The sequence below is a fragment of the Frieseomelitta varia genome, unplaced genomic scaffold, assembly GCF_011392965.1.
Source record: "Frieseomelitta varia isolate USP_RPSP 00005682 unplaced genomic scaffold, Fvar_1.2 scaffold_1027, whole genome shotgun sequence".
NCBI classification, from domain to species: Eukaryota; Metazoa; Arthropoda; class Insecta; order Hymenoptera; family Apidae; genus Frieseomelitta; species Frieseomelitta varia.
In genome coordinates this window covers 179268-197619 of record NW_025108670.1, presented here as the reverse complement: position 1 = coordinate 197619, position 18352 = coordinate 179268, and the positions used below count along the sequence as shown (strand labels likewise).

At 30.1% G+C, this 18352-nt stretch overlaps 3 protein-coding genes across 5 annotated transcripts; 1 reads left to right on the top strand and 2 right to left on the bottom strand.

Annotated features, from left to right (window-relative positions):
* Positions 1-3790: 3790 nt before the first annotated feature.
* On the top strand, positions 3791-8758 carry LOC122527676 (cytochrome P450 4g15-like). Its single transcript, XM_043652058.1, has 9 exons — positions 3791-3841; positions 4196-4354; positions 4566-4776; positions 4893-5189; positions 5558-5981; positions 6306-6374; positions 7397-7565; positions 7862-8036; positions 8510-8758. The coding sequence occupies exons 2-9, from the start codon at positions 4207-4209 to the stop codon at positions 8688-8690; spliced, it is 1674 nt and encodes a 557-aa protein (XP_043507993.1). The 5' UTR covers positions 3791-3841; positions 4196-4206; the 3' UTR covers positions 8691-8758.
* Positions 6448-7155, bottom strand: LOC122527681 (cytochrome c-1-like). Its single transcript, XM_043652071.1, has 2 exons — positions 7029-7155; positions 6448-6743 (listed from the first exon to the last, which is right to left on the bottom strand). The coding sequence occupies exons 1-2, from the start codon at positions 7153-7155 to the stop codon at positions 6559-6561; spliced, it is 312 nt and encodes a 103-aa protein (XP_043508006.1). The 3' UTR covers positions 6448-6558.
* Positions 8759-8959: 201 nt separating the features above from the next.
* LOC122527720 (monocarboxylate transporter 9) lies at positions 8960-17911 on the bottom strand. Of its 3 annotated transcripts, none has more exons than XM_043652152.1 (11): positions 17107-17911; positions 16297-16508; positions 15530-15746; positions 14817-14943; positions 12924-13138; positions 12752-12842; positions 11753-12021; positions 10945-11201; positions 10341-10633; positions 10016-10210; positions 8960-9607 (listed from the first exon to the last, which is right to left on the bottom strand). In XM_043652152.1, exons 3-11 carry the CDS (start codon positions 15731-15733, stop codon positions 9429-9431), a joined length of 1830 nt encoding a protein of 609 aa, XP_043508087.1. In that variant the 5' UTR covers positions 15734-15746; positions 16297-16508; positions 17107-17911; the 3' UTR covers positions 8960-9428. The 3 variants fall into 3 exon arrangements, with proteins under 3 accessions (XP_043508087.1, XP_043508104.1, XP_043508095.1); XM_043652169.1 differs by having other exon boundaries at positions 15530-15723; positions 17107-17835; XM_043652160.1 differs by lacking the exon at positions 17107-17911 and having other exon boundaries at positions 16297-16511.
* Positions 17912-18352: the final 441 nt, after the last annotated feature.

Below are 18352 nucleotides of genomic sequence, written 5' to 3'. Positions count from 1 at the left end.
TGTATTAGACTAAAGACAATATGAAAGTGAAAAATGATGCAGCATGATCAAAGAAAAAGTGTACATAGGAGAGTGCCTTAAAATGAAGTTGATACAAATCGTGTTAAACCGATGAAACTATTTTTTCTACTTCCTTGTACTTTTTAAACGAGTATTTAAGAAACGTTTTACTATTAATATTTAGAATGTCGTTCACCGGACTGTTAGCAACTAATTACGCAAGGCAATACGCTTCGAGAAAGGAAAGGAAATTTCGCGTGCCAAGAAAGGAGAATGTTAGTCCCATGATATTATTTAATTAATTACTATTAAGTCTCGGTCAGTATGTATTACGTTTAAGAAAAATGCGAATTTAAACGAGTTATCACGCAAATTGTTCCGATTCTTGATCGTTCAGTATTAGGAAGTACATAATACTTTTAAACCAAAATTGTATCATGTTGTTATGATATCCATCTTCGACAAACGATCAGTTCCATTGTAATTACTTTGTTCGTGTACAAGTATGTACCATGAATTACAAAAACATTGGAATAGTCAACTGAAGAAACCTCACTGAATATATAAAAAATTCATCTGAAATTTTTCTAGTTACATGTACGTGATATATAGTAAATAATGAAGGTTATCAAAAAAATTGAATGAATTTGAAAACTACATATATTTTAATATTTATGTAGCATTTGTCATGAAAAATTGTCTAGTTGATGAATTGTTACTATATTATTAATCAGTACTAGTTGAAATTTCGTTCGTATAGAATCTGCATTCTATTATTATTGTTCTCCGAAGAATTATGAATTTTTCATGTCCCGTTACTATGTACATAAAAAGTCGTGTAATAATTAATTTAACGATTAATTTAAAGGTTAAATTTTAACAATCCTATTTAATCTAGTACTCGAATTTCCATTTCTTTTTTTTTCTTTTTATTGAGATGTAGCCAACATGTAGCTATATTTCGAATGTTTTCGTAATTCGCCATGTATCATAAAATTCTCTTTGTACACCGCGTAGTTTAATACGTATTCCAAGGCATTTTTTGCTATCAAAAGTATAGATCCATTGTAAATTCTGCATTAGCCTAAAGTACTTGATTATTTCTATTAATCTAATTAATACGGGAAGTTGAGTGAACGATGACGTAGCAACGTCACCTTCCTGTTTAATTAGAAAACGCACTGTTCAATTGTAACAGAAGGTGCTCGCACGAGAGTCTTAAATTATTCTACGTTCGTTAATAAGAGAAATTTTGTAAATACAAGTGCCTTAAGTGTGACTACGATTGTAGGAATTTTACTTGTAAGCTGCCTTCGACATGCTGGAGAGTTTTCAGATAGTTCCACGCCACAAATTCACATTAAAAGTGTATAAAAGTCTTATCATAATTCTTAGGTATATAATTCGATAGAATGCGACTCGGCAGTGCGAAAAATTTTCTTGCTCTAAATTGGCCATCCTGCGTGTATTTTTCTTCTCTTTGGAATATCGGAAGGTATGAAAGCAACGTGATTGTCTTAAATTTGGATTTGGTAGTTTTAATGCGGAGCTGGGAAACAAAATTTTGAAAAAGGGAGAAATCCACACACGTATATACTTAAATGACTATTATTCATCTCACTCGATCGGAATAATCAATGTACAACATTCCCATTGTTGAAAACTTAATTTCAAGTACATTCGAACTCTTTCTCATTTCGATGACTGTTCGAAACTCAGCCACTCGTTATAAATATTTATACCAAATTTCCAATTCCGTACAATAAGGATTTTTTTTTTACTTGTATCTCTTGTAACAGTTTTTAAGAAATATTTAAAATACATTTTATTATTTATACAATACGATTGTTGTTTTATCTGTTGTAGATACCTTGATAGATGATTGTGGAAGACTTGATAAAATATGTGTGCAACATAATAACATTATTATTTTTTATATTGTATTAGAATTGGACACTATTAAATAGTGATTTATTTAATTATTATTTAATAATTAAATTGGACAATAATGGAAATATTGTAAATATTTTTAATTCTATAAACTTCAATAAAATATCACATAAATGTCTTTAATTCCTAAAAAGTATACCAGAAGTCGAAAGATATTATTTGCATTCACTGCGCCAATAAAATATCGTTTTTTCTTTAAAACTTTTTTTATAGAAATGACCTATTATTATAAAATTTTGACCTATTATTATAAAACTTATATTAATTTTATTAATGAAATTATTTATTAATTAAAACTTATATTAATTTTGACCTATTATTATAAAACTTTTTTTATAGAAATGACCTATTATTATAAAATTTCTATAAATATGTACCAAGTCATTTAATTTTTTATTAAATAAATCCGATTTTCTATTTTATATCTATTCTATTGAATATGATTAGTTATCTTTATTAAAGTGTTTCACATTTTTTATTATTTTATTTTTTAATTCATTTCGAATACTTCGTAAGATTTACATACTGAATAATAAATGTTGATCGTCTGAAATTAAAATTAATGTACTGCAAATATTTGCAATATTTATACGTTGACCTGTCATAATTTGCAATAATTATTGCATTGATCACACTTATACGAATGCCGTTCATCTGCAAAATACATACATCTGCTTTGTTTTCGTTTCAGAAAAATATTTATTTTTAACATAAACACTGTGAAGCACATTATTCACTATATAATTCAGTGAAATAGAATAGCAAATAATCCCAGCGGAAAATGAAGAAGAACAGAATCTGAAATTATTCTCGTAATACAATGCAAAGTACAAAAGAAGAGAAAAGAAAATCATTTTAGTTTATAATCAAACAGCCAAATTCTGAGAAAAGTTATTCGTTGTTATTTGTTATAAAACTAACAACAAACTAATTCGTTGTTATTTGTAATAAACTAACGCAGGATTGCTTCGAGACGTCGTGTCAAGTAAAATGACATTTCGTTAAAAATAATTAATTTTCAAATATTTCATTCCAACAATTTTCATACTTGCTTCGCGAAATTGTGTCGTATTAAATGAATTAAAAATTTTATTGGTAGTTTCTTCGATGCGTGCCAGTCACCTGTGAATAAGTCGGTTGGCCAGGAAGTCTACATTGCGCCAGCAATAGTAATAAAGGGTGGTCGATTTGGCGTCCGTCGATAATTTTGTAATTTCGTGAAATTGGTCCCGCTCAGACGAACTCGACGAGGGAAAGTTCCGTTTCTTTTCGTCCCTCTCTTTTGTTCTCTTTCCATCTATTTGTCTTTCCTCGTTGTTTTTTTTTTATTATCCTGTAGGGTCGATTTCCGGGCACGTTCCACGCAGGGGGTGATACTCAGGTTGCTACGTCATTTCCGGGAGCACTTGTTTCCGCATCAACGATCTGGCAGTTATTATTATAATCGTTTTTTTTTTTTTTTCTTATCTTTTTATTTTCTCTGCATATAATTATATACGATCGTTTTATTGCTTAGTTAGAAAATATTTATATCAATCATTTTTAACGAAAGATGAGAAAATATTCCATATTCTACATACTATATTTATCGTCAGTAAATTTTCTTAGATTTATACGGGTGTGCTTAACTACTGAATGTCTGGAAAAAACTTTACTATATTTTATATTACTCATATCGGCAAATAAAAAAGCAATGATTTGCAAAATAAACGCATGGAAACAATTCAGGTCATCGTATAATTCGTTTCAGAGAAAAAAGGAATTCGGCGTGTTTTGAAACATTAGTACGAATATATGTACATATGTATAACGACAGAAAATATAAAAGAAATCGTTCATTCAGTGTCTTGTCATTTGCTGTTCATTCATCGTCTATAGAGTTTGTAGAAAGGTAATTGCTACAGTATATTACTTTTTTAAAGATATAAATGTATCAATGCGTATAATATTTATTTTTTTTTTTTTTTTGAAAAATTTTGACGCTGGCATGCAATTCGCGGGTATCGTTTACCGGAATAACTCCGATTTTGTTGAAATTTGAGCAACCTGATGATAAATTACACCAAATAGTAAAAAATTAGAATTAAAATACAATAACGAAAATGTTTCATAAGTGTAATATATATATATTTGTGTTCCATATATATATATTAATTTTCTCTATTGAAAATTCGTTTTATCGTGCTATAATTGAAGGATATCGACAAGTTGTAATGTCTAATTTTAACGAAGACTATTTTTACAGAACAAACAACGATGGAGACACTAATGGAGACTCTGATTATATCATTACACTTACAAACAGCTGTCTTTTATTCGTTAATTGCGATCACGACGACTTTGGTTACACTTTACATTTACATGGAAAATACACGAATGGTTCGATTGGGAAATAAACTTCCAGGTACGTAAACTTCCAGAGAAACGACGCATTGCACATAATTTTAAAAATTGTTGGCATTAAAGTGAAATGTCGTTTAATAAATTAATTGAATTAGAAGTGAAACACTGAATCACTTTTTCGCATTTTCACAAGTAAAATTATCTGCATACGTATAATTGAAAAATGTAGCTTTTCTGGCAGAACATATTTGGCAAAATTTCTTCTGTTTCAGGTCCGAAAACAGTGCCATTCTTTGGAAACTTATTAATAGTTCTACGTCTGCAACCAAATGAAATAGTCGAGGAATTGCTTAAACACGATATATACGGACCTGTGATCCGTGTTTTCGTAGGACACAAATTACTTGTTGCTCTGTATCATCCTCGAGACGTCGAACTCATTCTCAACAGCACAGAGCACATTGACAAATCTCCAGAATACAGGTAGAGAATCTTATATTTAGTAATTTAATTTGTATTTAGTATTTGGATAGATCGCAGTCATACTGTCGTCTTTATCTTTTAAACAAAATGATTCTCTGATCGACACTTTTTCACAGATTCTTCAAACCGTGGCTAGGAGACGGTTTGCTGATCAGCACCGGCGAGAAATGGAGGTCGCACAGAAAAATCATAGCACCTACATTTCACTTAAACATATTGAAAACATTCGTACCGTTGTTTTACGAAAACAGCAGAGATTTGGTGATACGTCTGCGAGATCAAGTGGGAAAAGAATTCGATTGCCATGATTATTTAGCGGCTGTCACTGTCGATATTTTACTAGACACGGCAATGGGTGTGAGAGAGAGTGAGAAACACAAGGACGGTTATAATTACGCCATGGCTGTCATGAAGTAAGTACTACAGTTACATTCCACAGTTTCTTCTTAACAGTTGTATTTAATAGTTTAAACCAGTTCTCAATATAATAGATATTTTCTAAAAAAATTAATGAGATAATTTGTGAGAAACTGTTGAATTTGTTTCATTATATAAAATATCGGATATTGAATAAAATTTGTATTTGATTAATCTCTAATTTGAAGAATTAAAATTCAATTTTCTTGCACGTACGCACGTTCTTAATTTAATTTTGTTTCTTAGTATAAAGAGTACACATTCTTAATTTCACTTTCTTTCTTAAAACAATTTACTTTTCCTTTCACAAGGGATTAAACATACGCTTCTCTAATATATTTTTGATGTTTGTCGTTAAAAACAGGATGTGCGATATCATTCATCGACGCACGTACAACGCTGTTCTGCGAGTCGATTTTCTTTTCAAATTTTCGCAGTACGCGAAAGAGCAACTGAACTCGCTCAATGTGATTCATAGTTTGACGTCGCGAGTGATCAAAAAGAAGAAGGAAGATATTTACAAGAAAATTTGCTCGAACATTGAGGATAAACAAACGGAAAAATCGAAAAAGACCACTGCATCGGCGAAGAGTGACACGAACATAAGCGACCAACATAAAGGTGGACAACAGTATTACGTTAGAGATGATTTGGATGAAATTGACGAAAATGATGTCGGTGAAAAGAAGAGGCTTGCTTTCCTGGATCTTCTGTTGGAGCTTTCGAAAAATGGCGCGAAACTTACTGATCAAGAGATTCAAGAAGAAGTCGACACTATAATGTTTGAGGTAATATACAATTCTATTTGAGCATCGCTCATTTTAATGTTAGTATCATTGCTTCAAATATTTTAAAGCATTTTAAAGTAAGTACATTTCTGATACAATATTCACAATATTTCGTTAAACTAAATAATTAATCTTTGTGTAATTTATTCTTCGTGCGCGACACATTATAAAAATTTTATTTTAGCAATTTTATTTAGAAAAAATATTTTGAACTAAAAATTACGTTGTTTTATAATGCTAAATATGAAGATATGTACAATTTGTTTTAAATCGAGAAATTTCTATTGAAGGTGATATTTTTCCTTATAATTGTGCACGTTTTAGGGACATGATACCACCGCTGCAGGTTCTAGCTTCACTCTTTGCTTGCTCGGAATTCATCAAGACGTCCAGGTAAGTGCAGTAAAAATCCATTAACACACGAGCGTGACATACGTGACAAAATCTACCAAGCAACGATTTTTCTAATTTTCTTTTAGTTTGCTATTTCTTTTATTTATTTAGTTGTCGTCGATGACACCTCATTTTCTTCACTGTACAAAGTATTTCATTCTGATAAATACGGTTTCTCGAATTTTCACTTCAACGTTAGCAGAAAGGCAATTATATCTTGACGATCTTCAGCCTTCTTAATACCATTGAACACCATTTTCGTGCCAGGAATAAATTGCCTTGGGAATTCCAAATATTCGTTTAAATTTTTCTCATCCCACACGACACCTTTCTTCTTCATTGGTTCGGTATAATTGAATCCAGAAGTAGCTATTAAACACGATACTTGTAACACGATGATTTCATCAATTTTATTTTGGAAGTTTTAAAAACAATTTATCACGTGAATGTAAAAAGTATATTTAAAAATTTGGACTTTGAAATCGAGATGTTCTTTTTACGATACTTATAAAAATATTTTATATATATATATATATAAAACAATTTATATATGACGTATAACTTTCATGCTATGTTATGTATACATTACATGTATATAATAGCGTTTCAGTGTAGAAAGAGAACAATTTATACGAAAAGGTATTGCATACATACTACCACAAGTTCTGCCAACTACTCCAAAAAGATTAGGACCTATTTTGTGTCGTTCATCTTTGTTATATGTGTGGCACATGACGCACATTCTGAGAAATAAAGTTTTTCCACGCGTTGGATCTCCCATCCTCGCACAACAAATTTCTTCCTCGATAAAATAAAGGTTATAACGTAATAATTGAAGGTTAATGCTCCATCGTTTCTCTAACTTGATATTGATTGATCACGATGTAACTTGAAGTTTGCAAATACGTGATACCTTGATTAATTACTTTTATGGATATATATTTCTTTCTCAGAATGAAACCCGTCGTCAGTATTTTTTACGTTCATTTTATTATTTCTAATATTAAGTAATTATGTTGCAGGAACGAGTATACGAAGAACTAAAGGAGATTTTCGGAGAATCAAACAGGCCTTGCACGTTCCAAGATACATTGGAAATGAAATATCTTGAAAGAGTAATTTTTGAATCGTTGAGACTTTACTCACCGGTTCCCGCCATTGCGAGAAAAATTAAGGAAGACATCAGAATAGGTAAATTTTATATATATATATAAATATAATGTATTAAACAATTTTTAAATTTAAATTGAAAAATCAGAAATTTAAAAAATTGGAAACTAGAAATTAAAATTTCCGGAAACAGTTAATAATGGAAATTGAATATTATTTAACAAGTTTCAGGATAACTAATGATTACTAACAGTAAATTTAAAATTTAATCACAAGGATATATAAATTAATTTCCAAAAGAATTTATAAATTTTCTTGTCACGCAAGGATTGAAAATGTCAGTTCATTTATTTAAAAATATTATATGATTCATATAGTGACGGGGAACTACTTGATCCCAAAAGGTACTACGATTCTGATTCCGCAGTTCAGAGTTCACCGGTTGGAAGAATTCTATCCAAACCCTAACGTGTTCAACCCTGACAACTTTCTACCAGAAAAAATGCAGAGCAGACATTACTACTCTTTTATTCCTTTCAGCGCAGGACCGAGGTAATTTCTTTTTTATTCTTATAGTTTGAACATATAAAATATTTCACATAATGTTAAAAAAAAAAAAAACAAGTTCGTGAATACTTTATAACAAAAATGCGAAATAAAAACGAATTGATTTGTCATTTGGAAAAATAATTGAATGAGTATTAATTTCAACGATCGATGGATCAAAAATATTAAAGAATATTATAATATTTTTAGAATATTAATAATATTCTTCAGAAATATTAAAATGCAAAGTTGCACGAAATACCTATATAAGATATCGAAAGTGGATACTTTTTGCAATATTTAATATGTAAAGCAATCTTTGAAGCTTCTATCTTTCTAATTATATTCTTGAAAATATGAGTGCACAGTCTAATTATTCGACTAGCATTTAGCAATTCTTTTGAGAACTCTAGAAAAAGGGTTTGTCGATACACTGCGTTTGTTTTTTCCCCCTTTTTCTTTTTTTTTTTTTTTTGTAGATCATGCGTGGGAAGGAAGTACGCGATGTTAAAGTTGAAGGTTTTATTGTCGACGATTTTGCGGAACTACAAGATCCTGTCGGACCTCACAGAAAAGGACTTTCGGCTAAGGGTTGACATTATTCTTAAAAGGGAAGACGGCTTCCGAATAAAAATTGAGCCACGAAATAAGAACAATTGACAGGCTCTTTAATTGTTTAATTGTAAATTAAATAATAATACTAATAATAAAACTCCAATTTATATTAATTGTATTGAAATTCAGACAATATTTATTAATGAATTAATTTTCCTAAAATAAAAAGATGAATGATTGTGTCGTAAATTCAATAAAAATATTGACTTTTCCTTAACTAGCTTTTACAAAATTATCGTTAGGTTCCAGATTAGTTTTTACAGAATTATTCTAGGTTTCGTAGATTTCGTAACTGTGGCGATGATTGCAACAACTTGAATATAAAACATTTATTCCAATCTCATTTACGACATCTTTCTATGTACATTTGATACAACATTGTGCTTATAATTAAATTTAAATTGATCTAAACTTAACATTTCTTTCAATAAATTCGTAGATATTGTTGCAAGAATTCAATGTTGCAATGCATAAAATATTTAACTTATCCGAAAGATATAAACGACTACATCGTTGTAAAGATTTGTACATTGTATCTGGCACTGCGTTATATAATCAACGCTATAATAGTAACTTTCAATTTGCAATGTTCAATTCATTTCATTCCACAAACGAAGATGAAGAATTTATAAAAACAAGTAGTTTTAATTGCTATAAAAAAAGTATGTAATTTCACTTTTTTTCTTTTTTTTTTTCGTTTTATACAAAAGAATTTTTCTACTTTCGAATAGTAAATACGCGCGTTATACGCACAAGGTCTTTCTGCCTCTCTCTCCTTTTGCGTCAATCTGCAGAAAAGGAACCGGAAGTTTGGGCAGCAATTTTATCCGCCCGTTCCTTCCTCCTCTTTGGTAAATCTACTGAAAGGAACTGTACTGCCCACGGGATAACGAACAGGATGTTCATTAATATAAGGGCAAGCTGGCAGACTACAAAACTATTGGTCCAATCCTTCAGGAATCCTGAAAGAGATCATTTGAATTTAAAAGTTCATTCTCATTCCCTTATAACGAATACATATCTTCTTTTCCACATTTCTTTTATAGTTGATCAAATGGATGGTTGATAATGATAAAACGATGTTTAACGTTGATAAGAGCAAAAGAATAAAATAGTAATCGATAATAAATAAAAGATTTGTAGAATATTCACCCTTATGTACAAGTCATTTCTAAAATTGTCATTTTCAGAAAATTTCTTACGTTTAAAGAGAATAGAATTCTTGCTTTAATTTGATGTTATTTGTTATTTTGACCGAAACGAGAGCGAGCTTAAGACATAAAAGAATGAAAGATGCAGGAAGATAAATGTAACACTGTGATTGATTTTTAACATTGTTCTCAGTACAGTGATGTGTATGTTCTACTCACCAACAATCGGACTAAACAGTATGGAAATCACTCCGTTAATAGCGCCAGCAATTCCGTACGCTGACGCAAATTTATCAATACTGACATCTTCTATAATTACCAGTGGCTGAGGAACCAATAACCACGATCTAACCATTCCTATAATTGTTATCATAACGAACATGCCGGTCAATGTATCATTATACAGTAAGTAACCTGTGAAATAAAATAAATATATTCGCAGGAAATTCGCTTGAATAATTTTCTGATTCTCTTCTTCTTTTTTTTTTTTTTTAATAATACTTTACTTCGTCGTGTAAAAATTCGACGCGTATAATTTACTGACCAATTTTCGCGAATGCCATGCAAATCATAGCGACGAAGAATATGTACTTCGCTTTGACTTTTATCATCAAAGTGAAAATCGCAAGCAAAATCTTGGAAACCAATTCCGCGGCTGCACAGATGGTGATTGCTAGAGCTGCCTGACTTTTCGTGTAACCATTGTTGGCCATCATCAATGGCAAGAGATAGGAAAACGTGAAATCGCTGGACAAGACGAAACTGATTCCGAGACAAATGTTCAGGAAACCACAATTCTTTAAAAGTGACATTTCTAGAAGCTCCCCCAATATTTCTCTGCGATATCAAAGACATTTAAAATTAATTTAACGAGGTAACAAGGTAATAAGTCATTCTTAGTAATTGAAAAAATTCTGAGTCGAGAATTGCATGTTTCTCGTAAAATAATACCCTGCGTTTGTTATTATTTGTTATGCTCTTTCAAGTCTCAGCAGAGAATGTAATCGTTTATTGTAAAACTAAACGATCGATGCCTCCAGATATTGAAATGCTTGATTAAATTTAAAATTTTTCTAAATACTTGATTTATCTCATTATGTTTTCCAGGCAATAATAAAAGAACGTGTGTGAAAATAGTTCACACGTACACTAGTTGACTTTTACCGATATCCTGTTCTTCTTTCAACGAAACCTGAACTCCTACTTCTTTATTTTTCTCTTTGAGTTTCTCAGGATGATGCTGCCTGTCCCCCAAACTGCCGATACTAGTCATGAAATTCACCAGACTTGATGATGAAAACGTTGATAGTCGTCTTGTTAACAATTCACGCATTGAACCAGATTTCATTCGGTTGTATATTCTGTCTTCCAGCTCGGATATCGAGGCTACTCTTTTCGCCGGCGACTGTATTTAAACGAAGCATGGAAATTTAATTACTAATGTGAGAAAGATATATCGATTTTAAGTAGAACCATCAATTCAATTATTCTTCAATTAATTTTCATCTAAATTAAAACTCTTTTAAAAATTTAATTAATTAATTCGTTTAAATATGATAATTTTTAAATCCGCATTTTAATGACTTAAAAATGAATTCAGGTAATAAATATTTCCTTCCAAGTCAGTCTTAAATTATACGATTGACTCATATTATTTATGAACAGAAGCGTAATTAAATTACCTATCTAGGAAAGAAAAACCAATTAAGAAAATATTATGTTAATGTTAGACCCAGTTAAAATACAATATTTATCACCAAATATATGAAAGTTCTACTTCAATCCGGCCTGTAAATCACGTCTCTTTTAACAGTTTTACTTATCACGATCTACCAAACATCGTTACGTCTTTTTAGGATTTACATCACTGCTTTCTCTCGTAAATATGTCTCCTTTAATATTTCTTGCGCCGAAGCAACAACAACTGTCCGGATCAGGACAACGTACAAAACTTACTTTCAACGTTTCGATCAAAAGCGGAACCTGTTTCCCGCTTTCGTCCTTCAGACTCGTTAGGCTGCTCCATCTGGTTTTCGCCGGAGTACGTACGACGTCGCTGTAACGACGATCTGAGAATACTATACCGCGTAACTTCCGTTCCTCTTTCTCGCGTTGCCTCTCCGCCCGAACCTCTTCCGGTTTTCTCGCGTGCCACTCGACAGGGTGCATCATCGTCATACCGACGATGCAATTCAAACTCATGGCACCCGTCATTAGTGCTGTTCCTATCACACGATCGTTTGAGCGTTTACTATTGCATAGATAATCATAGATTATGATCAATAATAAAATAATTTATTATTTTTCTATAAATTTGGTTATTATTGTATAAACATGTTATAATATATTGAATAAATTTAAGGATGAATGAATGCATTCTTAATTTGTCATCATTCGGCATTTTCGGAACTTTTAGAGTAGTGAGAGGGATTCTCGAAATCTTGAATTATTTTTATAATTTGAATTCTCAAAATTTACTAGTAACTCACGAAAATGTTCGAACATTTACTGTAGAGGAAATCTGACATATCTAAATATTATAATATTTATTTATATTAAATATTATATATTTATCATTATTAAATACATATTTATGTTATAATATCTAAATATTAGAATAATATTATAATATTTAAATGTATAATATTTCATTAACATTGTAATGACTTTGAAGATACAAAATGCATATATGCAAAAATATATGAAATATTCAAGGTACAATGTTTTTTATAATATTTGGTATGTAAAACGATTTCTACCCAGATTTTATCGAATCAAATTTGGCCAATATAATTACAATAGTCAGGTTTCACTACAATATTAATGAAATATCAAAATGTTTTATATGTTACATGGTACACATAATATATATTCATAAAATGTTTTTATAAATACCCAAATATTTTCGTGAGCATGTTTGTCGTGTTATCAATATTATTAATATCAAAGATTCACCTCGAAAACCGTACATCCTCATCATCTTTTCAACGCATATGGGATAGGCAATTCCACCTAAGCCAACGACAACTTGGGCCACGCTCATTACCTAAATAGGAAGAATTTTTCTAAAAAATTAAGAATATAAGTATGTTAACAATTGTCGGCCACCGGCCCTGTATTTACGTACTGGCGCCCTTTTCTTCACAAAGTAAGCGTTGAAATTTGTATTGCAGATGGTAAAGATGAGACCGAGACCCATTCCTTGTAAGAAATTTATGAATGCCATTTCGTAGACATTCGTGACGAAAGCTAGACAGACATTTGGCAATGAGAATAACAATGCACCAACTACTCCCACTGGCCTCATAGAATACTTCTTCATTAACTTGTTAGTCATTAAACCTGCAATAGAATTTGAAATTATTATATTTTATCTCCAAGTTGTTGATAGAATTTTTCACCTCATTGACACTTTCGTTGGAAATAATTTTACATCTTACGATAGAATTTAATGCTACCAGTATCATAAGTTCTACTTTTTATTTTGTTATTCGAGTAGCAAAAATGAAGTACTTTTTTCTAATATTCTTTGTTCCTGATCTGACAAATCTGTGTCGAAAAGGAGAAATGAATTTATTCATAAATTATTGTATAAAAATAACAATCATTACAGTGTTATAGAAACAAAAAATTTAAACAAAAAATATAAGTTACATTAAAATTGTCAGCAAGTTTGCTCATAAATGATTAATAGTAAGTGAATTCAGTGACATTCGATAATTCATTCATGAGGCAACGAAATCTACCTGACACTGAGCAAAGAGTCTATAGCTTCAATAAAAATTTATTTTAAATGTCGAAATGTTGATTAATATGAAGAATCAAATTTGTATTTGTTTAAATGTATTAAATAAGAGGAAAAAATGAACAACGAATGAATGTATTCATAAAAAGAATATTATTTAACTATACAACTTCATGACTTGTGTATATTATGTAATGTTAACAATAAAATATATGATATATTTATTCAGTGACATTGCAATTTGACTTAGAAATCGTTAATTATAATTATTTCTCAATGTCGCTCTTATCTAATATCTATAGAACTACGAAAGAATTACATAACTGATCGTGCACCATCGTTGAATGCCTACCGGTAGTATTCTCACTTTATAATTATATCTTTTCTTGGAAAATACGTGATACTCCTCGTTGAATATGATTGGATTTACAATTGTATCACAGGAAAATGTTTATAAATCATGTTTAAAATGACACAGATTGATCAAATCAATCAGGTTGTTTTCATCAAGCAAGCTCATTACACATCAAATTTCATTTGATGGAATTTAATAATATATAGTAAATAATGATGTTATTAAAACATGACATATTCTAATTTAATTCTAACGTATTAGGATATTAATTTTAAACGTTTAAATGTTTAAGGTATTAATTTTATGTAATACAGATATTATATCAACAAGTCAGAATAAATTTCAATTATAAAGTATAAAATTACTTCAATGATTTTAGCTAATAAATATCTCTAGTTATAAAAATATTTTTCGTATTTCCAATATGATCCATCTTATAACATCAATATTTCGAAACCAATTATCGAAAAATCATTTTAAATATAAATTGTTTTGCATCTAAAAGTATAAATGATACAGATAATTGCTTTCACATCTGCGACATGTGTGAAAGATATAGATATAAAGATTCTCTTTAATTTTGTTTATTTATTATTACATCGAGAAATATTTTCTATCGTAAAGAGAGAGATTGCCCCCCATAGTACGTATTACGAATTGAGAATGAAGAACAAACGTGACATTGAAACACTTGTATTAAAGTCATAAATCAAAACACATTATTTGCAAGTGCAGATATGATTTTCACTTCCTGGAGTCTAGACATGTTCTAAATAAACGTAAAACACACGTGACTATATCTCGTAACAGTGTTATAAATAATACCCCTGTTACATCAGTGTACTTTCGTACTGAAAATTTTAATTTTTCTATTTCACGAAAGCATAAGTTCGAAACAAAACGGAAGGAGGACGACTTACCAGCAATTGAGAACGTAGTCATGAATACGGAATTGAAAAGTGTCATCGCTGTGCCAGCTTGGCCATTTTCTTCAAGGAAGTCCCCAAATACTATTGCAAATGACGACGTTGGTCCAAATGTTGTAATCTGTCGAAAAAATTAACTGCGTGTCATAGAAATAAAGATGATCCTTGTACAGTAATCTACCAATTTGATAGTTTTTAAGTCTTGTAATTAGATTAATCAGATCGTGGATTGTGGATTTTCATTAATGTGAAATTTAAAAATTGGTGTAACGCACTTAATGTTCAAAAACATACAAAGTGCTCAAAACATAGTATTTGTATTCTAATACTTACTACATAAAACAAAAAATATAAATTAAAATAAAAATATAAATATAAATTGAAATAAATTAAAATAAAAATATAAATATAAATTAAAATAAATTAAAATAAAAATATAAATATAAATTAAAATAAATTAAAATAAAAATATAAATACAAATTAAAATAAATATCCACAGCGCTAAAAATATATACAGACAACTATATATCTTTAGCGCATTTCTGATAAATTATTTATAATTCAGTGTTCAACTGAACAAAACAAATATTTATCTGATTAAATAGACGAAATTCAATGAAATAAGATAAAAGAAGAGGGAAGAAAAAAAAGAGTGAAGGAAAAGTAATGACAAAATGTATGATGTTATTTGGAAATAAATACTAACAAATACTACTGTCATAGCGATAGCAACCATCCATCCCCAGCCACCATCTGGAGCCAAATCTTCTAACGTGATTTCATCATCGTCGTCTTCATCTTGCCTTTCCTTATAAGGTAATAACACGTTTTGTTGATGTTTCTTTTCATCTTCGATCAAAATATTCGTTGCTTCCATCGTTGTTGTTCCATTACTCTTAGCTACCGTCATATTTTTATATAGTCTAAATGCACATAGCAGGAAATATTTGTTAATCAACTATTTTCACTTCAATATTTAATGTTTCTCGGTTCAATCTTCTACCAGCACGAGTCACTAAATTTATTATACACAGTCCGATAGAAATTGTTTCATGTTCGTCCTCTTCGATTTTGATTCACAGAGAAATAATTTGAATAATAATTGATTAGTCAGATCTGTGTGTTTGACTGAAAAAGTATATTTCTAAGAATCATAAGTAAAAGGACAAAGGGATAAATTTGAATATACAAACGGTGATATAGTCACTGCACGAATTAAAAAACAATAATACAAAAACAATGAAAAATAATAATAACAAAGGGAGAACTGTATTAAAATAATAAAATAATAAAATAATAAAAGAGAAGACAGAGATTTCTTGACTTATTAATATTCGGAACTTTGTGAATTTCTATTGTGTGCACTTGATATACTTTTTAATGAATGGCAGATAATTATTTTACACATTGGCAGAATTGAACGACAAAGTAAAGAGCACGAGATAAATTTAAATATATAAATAAGGATCTTACTAGCTGGGAGGTCTTCAGTTTCTTCTAGATTGATTGAAAACACCTCTGGCTGTGATTAAACAATTTTGTACAGCATATGACAGTTGGCTGGATGGTTTTTGACTGAACGAAACCGGGTACAAACGATTTCGAAGACTTTCTTATCTATGTACACAATGTCACTGTACTAAATACCTATCCTTAATGAGAATGAAATATTGCTACCGTAGCATCTGGAATTAGGGAATCATCTTGAGGAAAAAGATCCTATCGTAAATGAAATTTTGCAATACTACGTATAGAACTGATTTAAATCGCGAGATAATAATAATGGAAATAACAACAGTAAAGTAATATGTTCCCATACATGGATATATGCTTGATCTTCATAATTTCACTCTCTCTTACAATAGTTCATAACAAAATGGTTTCTTTACAGTGAAAGGTATCAGATGAAAAAGTGTTTAGAATACAAATATGTCTATTAAATATATCTACGATATTTTAATCTTTCTAAAGATATTTAACCACACTGAAGATGTGTGCTAACATATCCTTCTAATAATCTTTTTATAATGGTTACAAGTTAATTTATGCAATTTGTTGAGCGAGTTGTCTGTTACAATAAATTTTTTGAAATATAAAAACACAAAAATGTAGATATAGGAGCCTCTGAGTTTGAAGCATACTACCTGTTTGAATTTTACACGTATGCGAACTTTGCAAATTTTGCAAAACTATACTAAAATGCGTTTTACATTTAAAAAAAATCTCACTTATTAAGAATAAATATTAAATTAAACTAAAAATTACAAAAAGTAGATTACTTACTTTTATGCATCTACGTCATCTTCACTATTTATACATTTATTTAATTGGAGTTTCGTGATCGGCGATTAAATCTCCACTATTGTTGAAAGTATTAGGAGTCTTGCAGAAATTTTATTTCTATTGTGTCACTTCATAAATGAAAAAAAAAAGAAATGAAAAATAATTTTTTTTTTTTACTCTTTGTTTGTCTCGTCCAACGAAATACCACTTTCATTTCAGTTGAAAATACAAGATAACGTATTGAACTTTACGCACAATGTTTCTTCTGGATCCTAACATATACACCACAGTTTGCACGGCATAGATACGGTTGCAGGCGATACGGCGTACACAGACTGCAAGTTTCATCTATGTATTGGAAGATTCGTGAAGCACCAGAGAAAATCAATGACACGCCACTAGAATATTCATGTATTGTAAGTGCCTCACCCTATATAATCTGCGTTATCGTCTTCATAAGATACCAATATCCCCTCTGTATACATATATCATATATTTTACAGGTTTATACGCACTGAAATATCGATCTTTTTACGAATGTAACTAGATCACAGCCATTTATGCATTAACGAAACGTTAAAGAAGAAAGAAGTTTCATCTATTAAATATTACAATATTATGATAAACACTCTGTTTTGATTATCTATGTTTATGTTTATAAACACAACGATTTTCACATCTTCGAATTCTTCATAAATTCATAAATACTCGCAGTCGAGTTATAATAATCAATCACTAGTTTCTTACCTAGTTAATTTGTTAATCCACTATTTCGGCACTTTGAACGCTATTTACAGTCGTAGAATTTTATTTGCTATCATTAAGGAGAATATAAGTGATCGTGCTTTACTCTTCTTGTCGAGAGTTGAATTAAAATAATTATAATTTGATGATATCGTGCGCAGTCTATTTTTAACAAATATTCGGCGCTCGATTTGTTTGCAAATCAAATTTTTCAGTCAATAGCTTCGTACGCTGGTTGCGGCAATAAAATTCAGTTTCTCGGCGAGTAACATAATTAACGCGTTCCGAATACGTTTATCACGTTTCAACGTGATAAAATACAATACACACAGCCTTCGACACGTGATAGATTGCTTTTGTGAGAAATATTACGTACACGTTGACATCATTAATTCATATGTTCCTACATGTATTCCTTTCTGTTCGATCGAATAAATAATATCATAAATAATATCATAAATAACTTATATTAACTAATAAATTTTTTTCTCTCTCTCTTTAC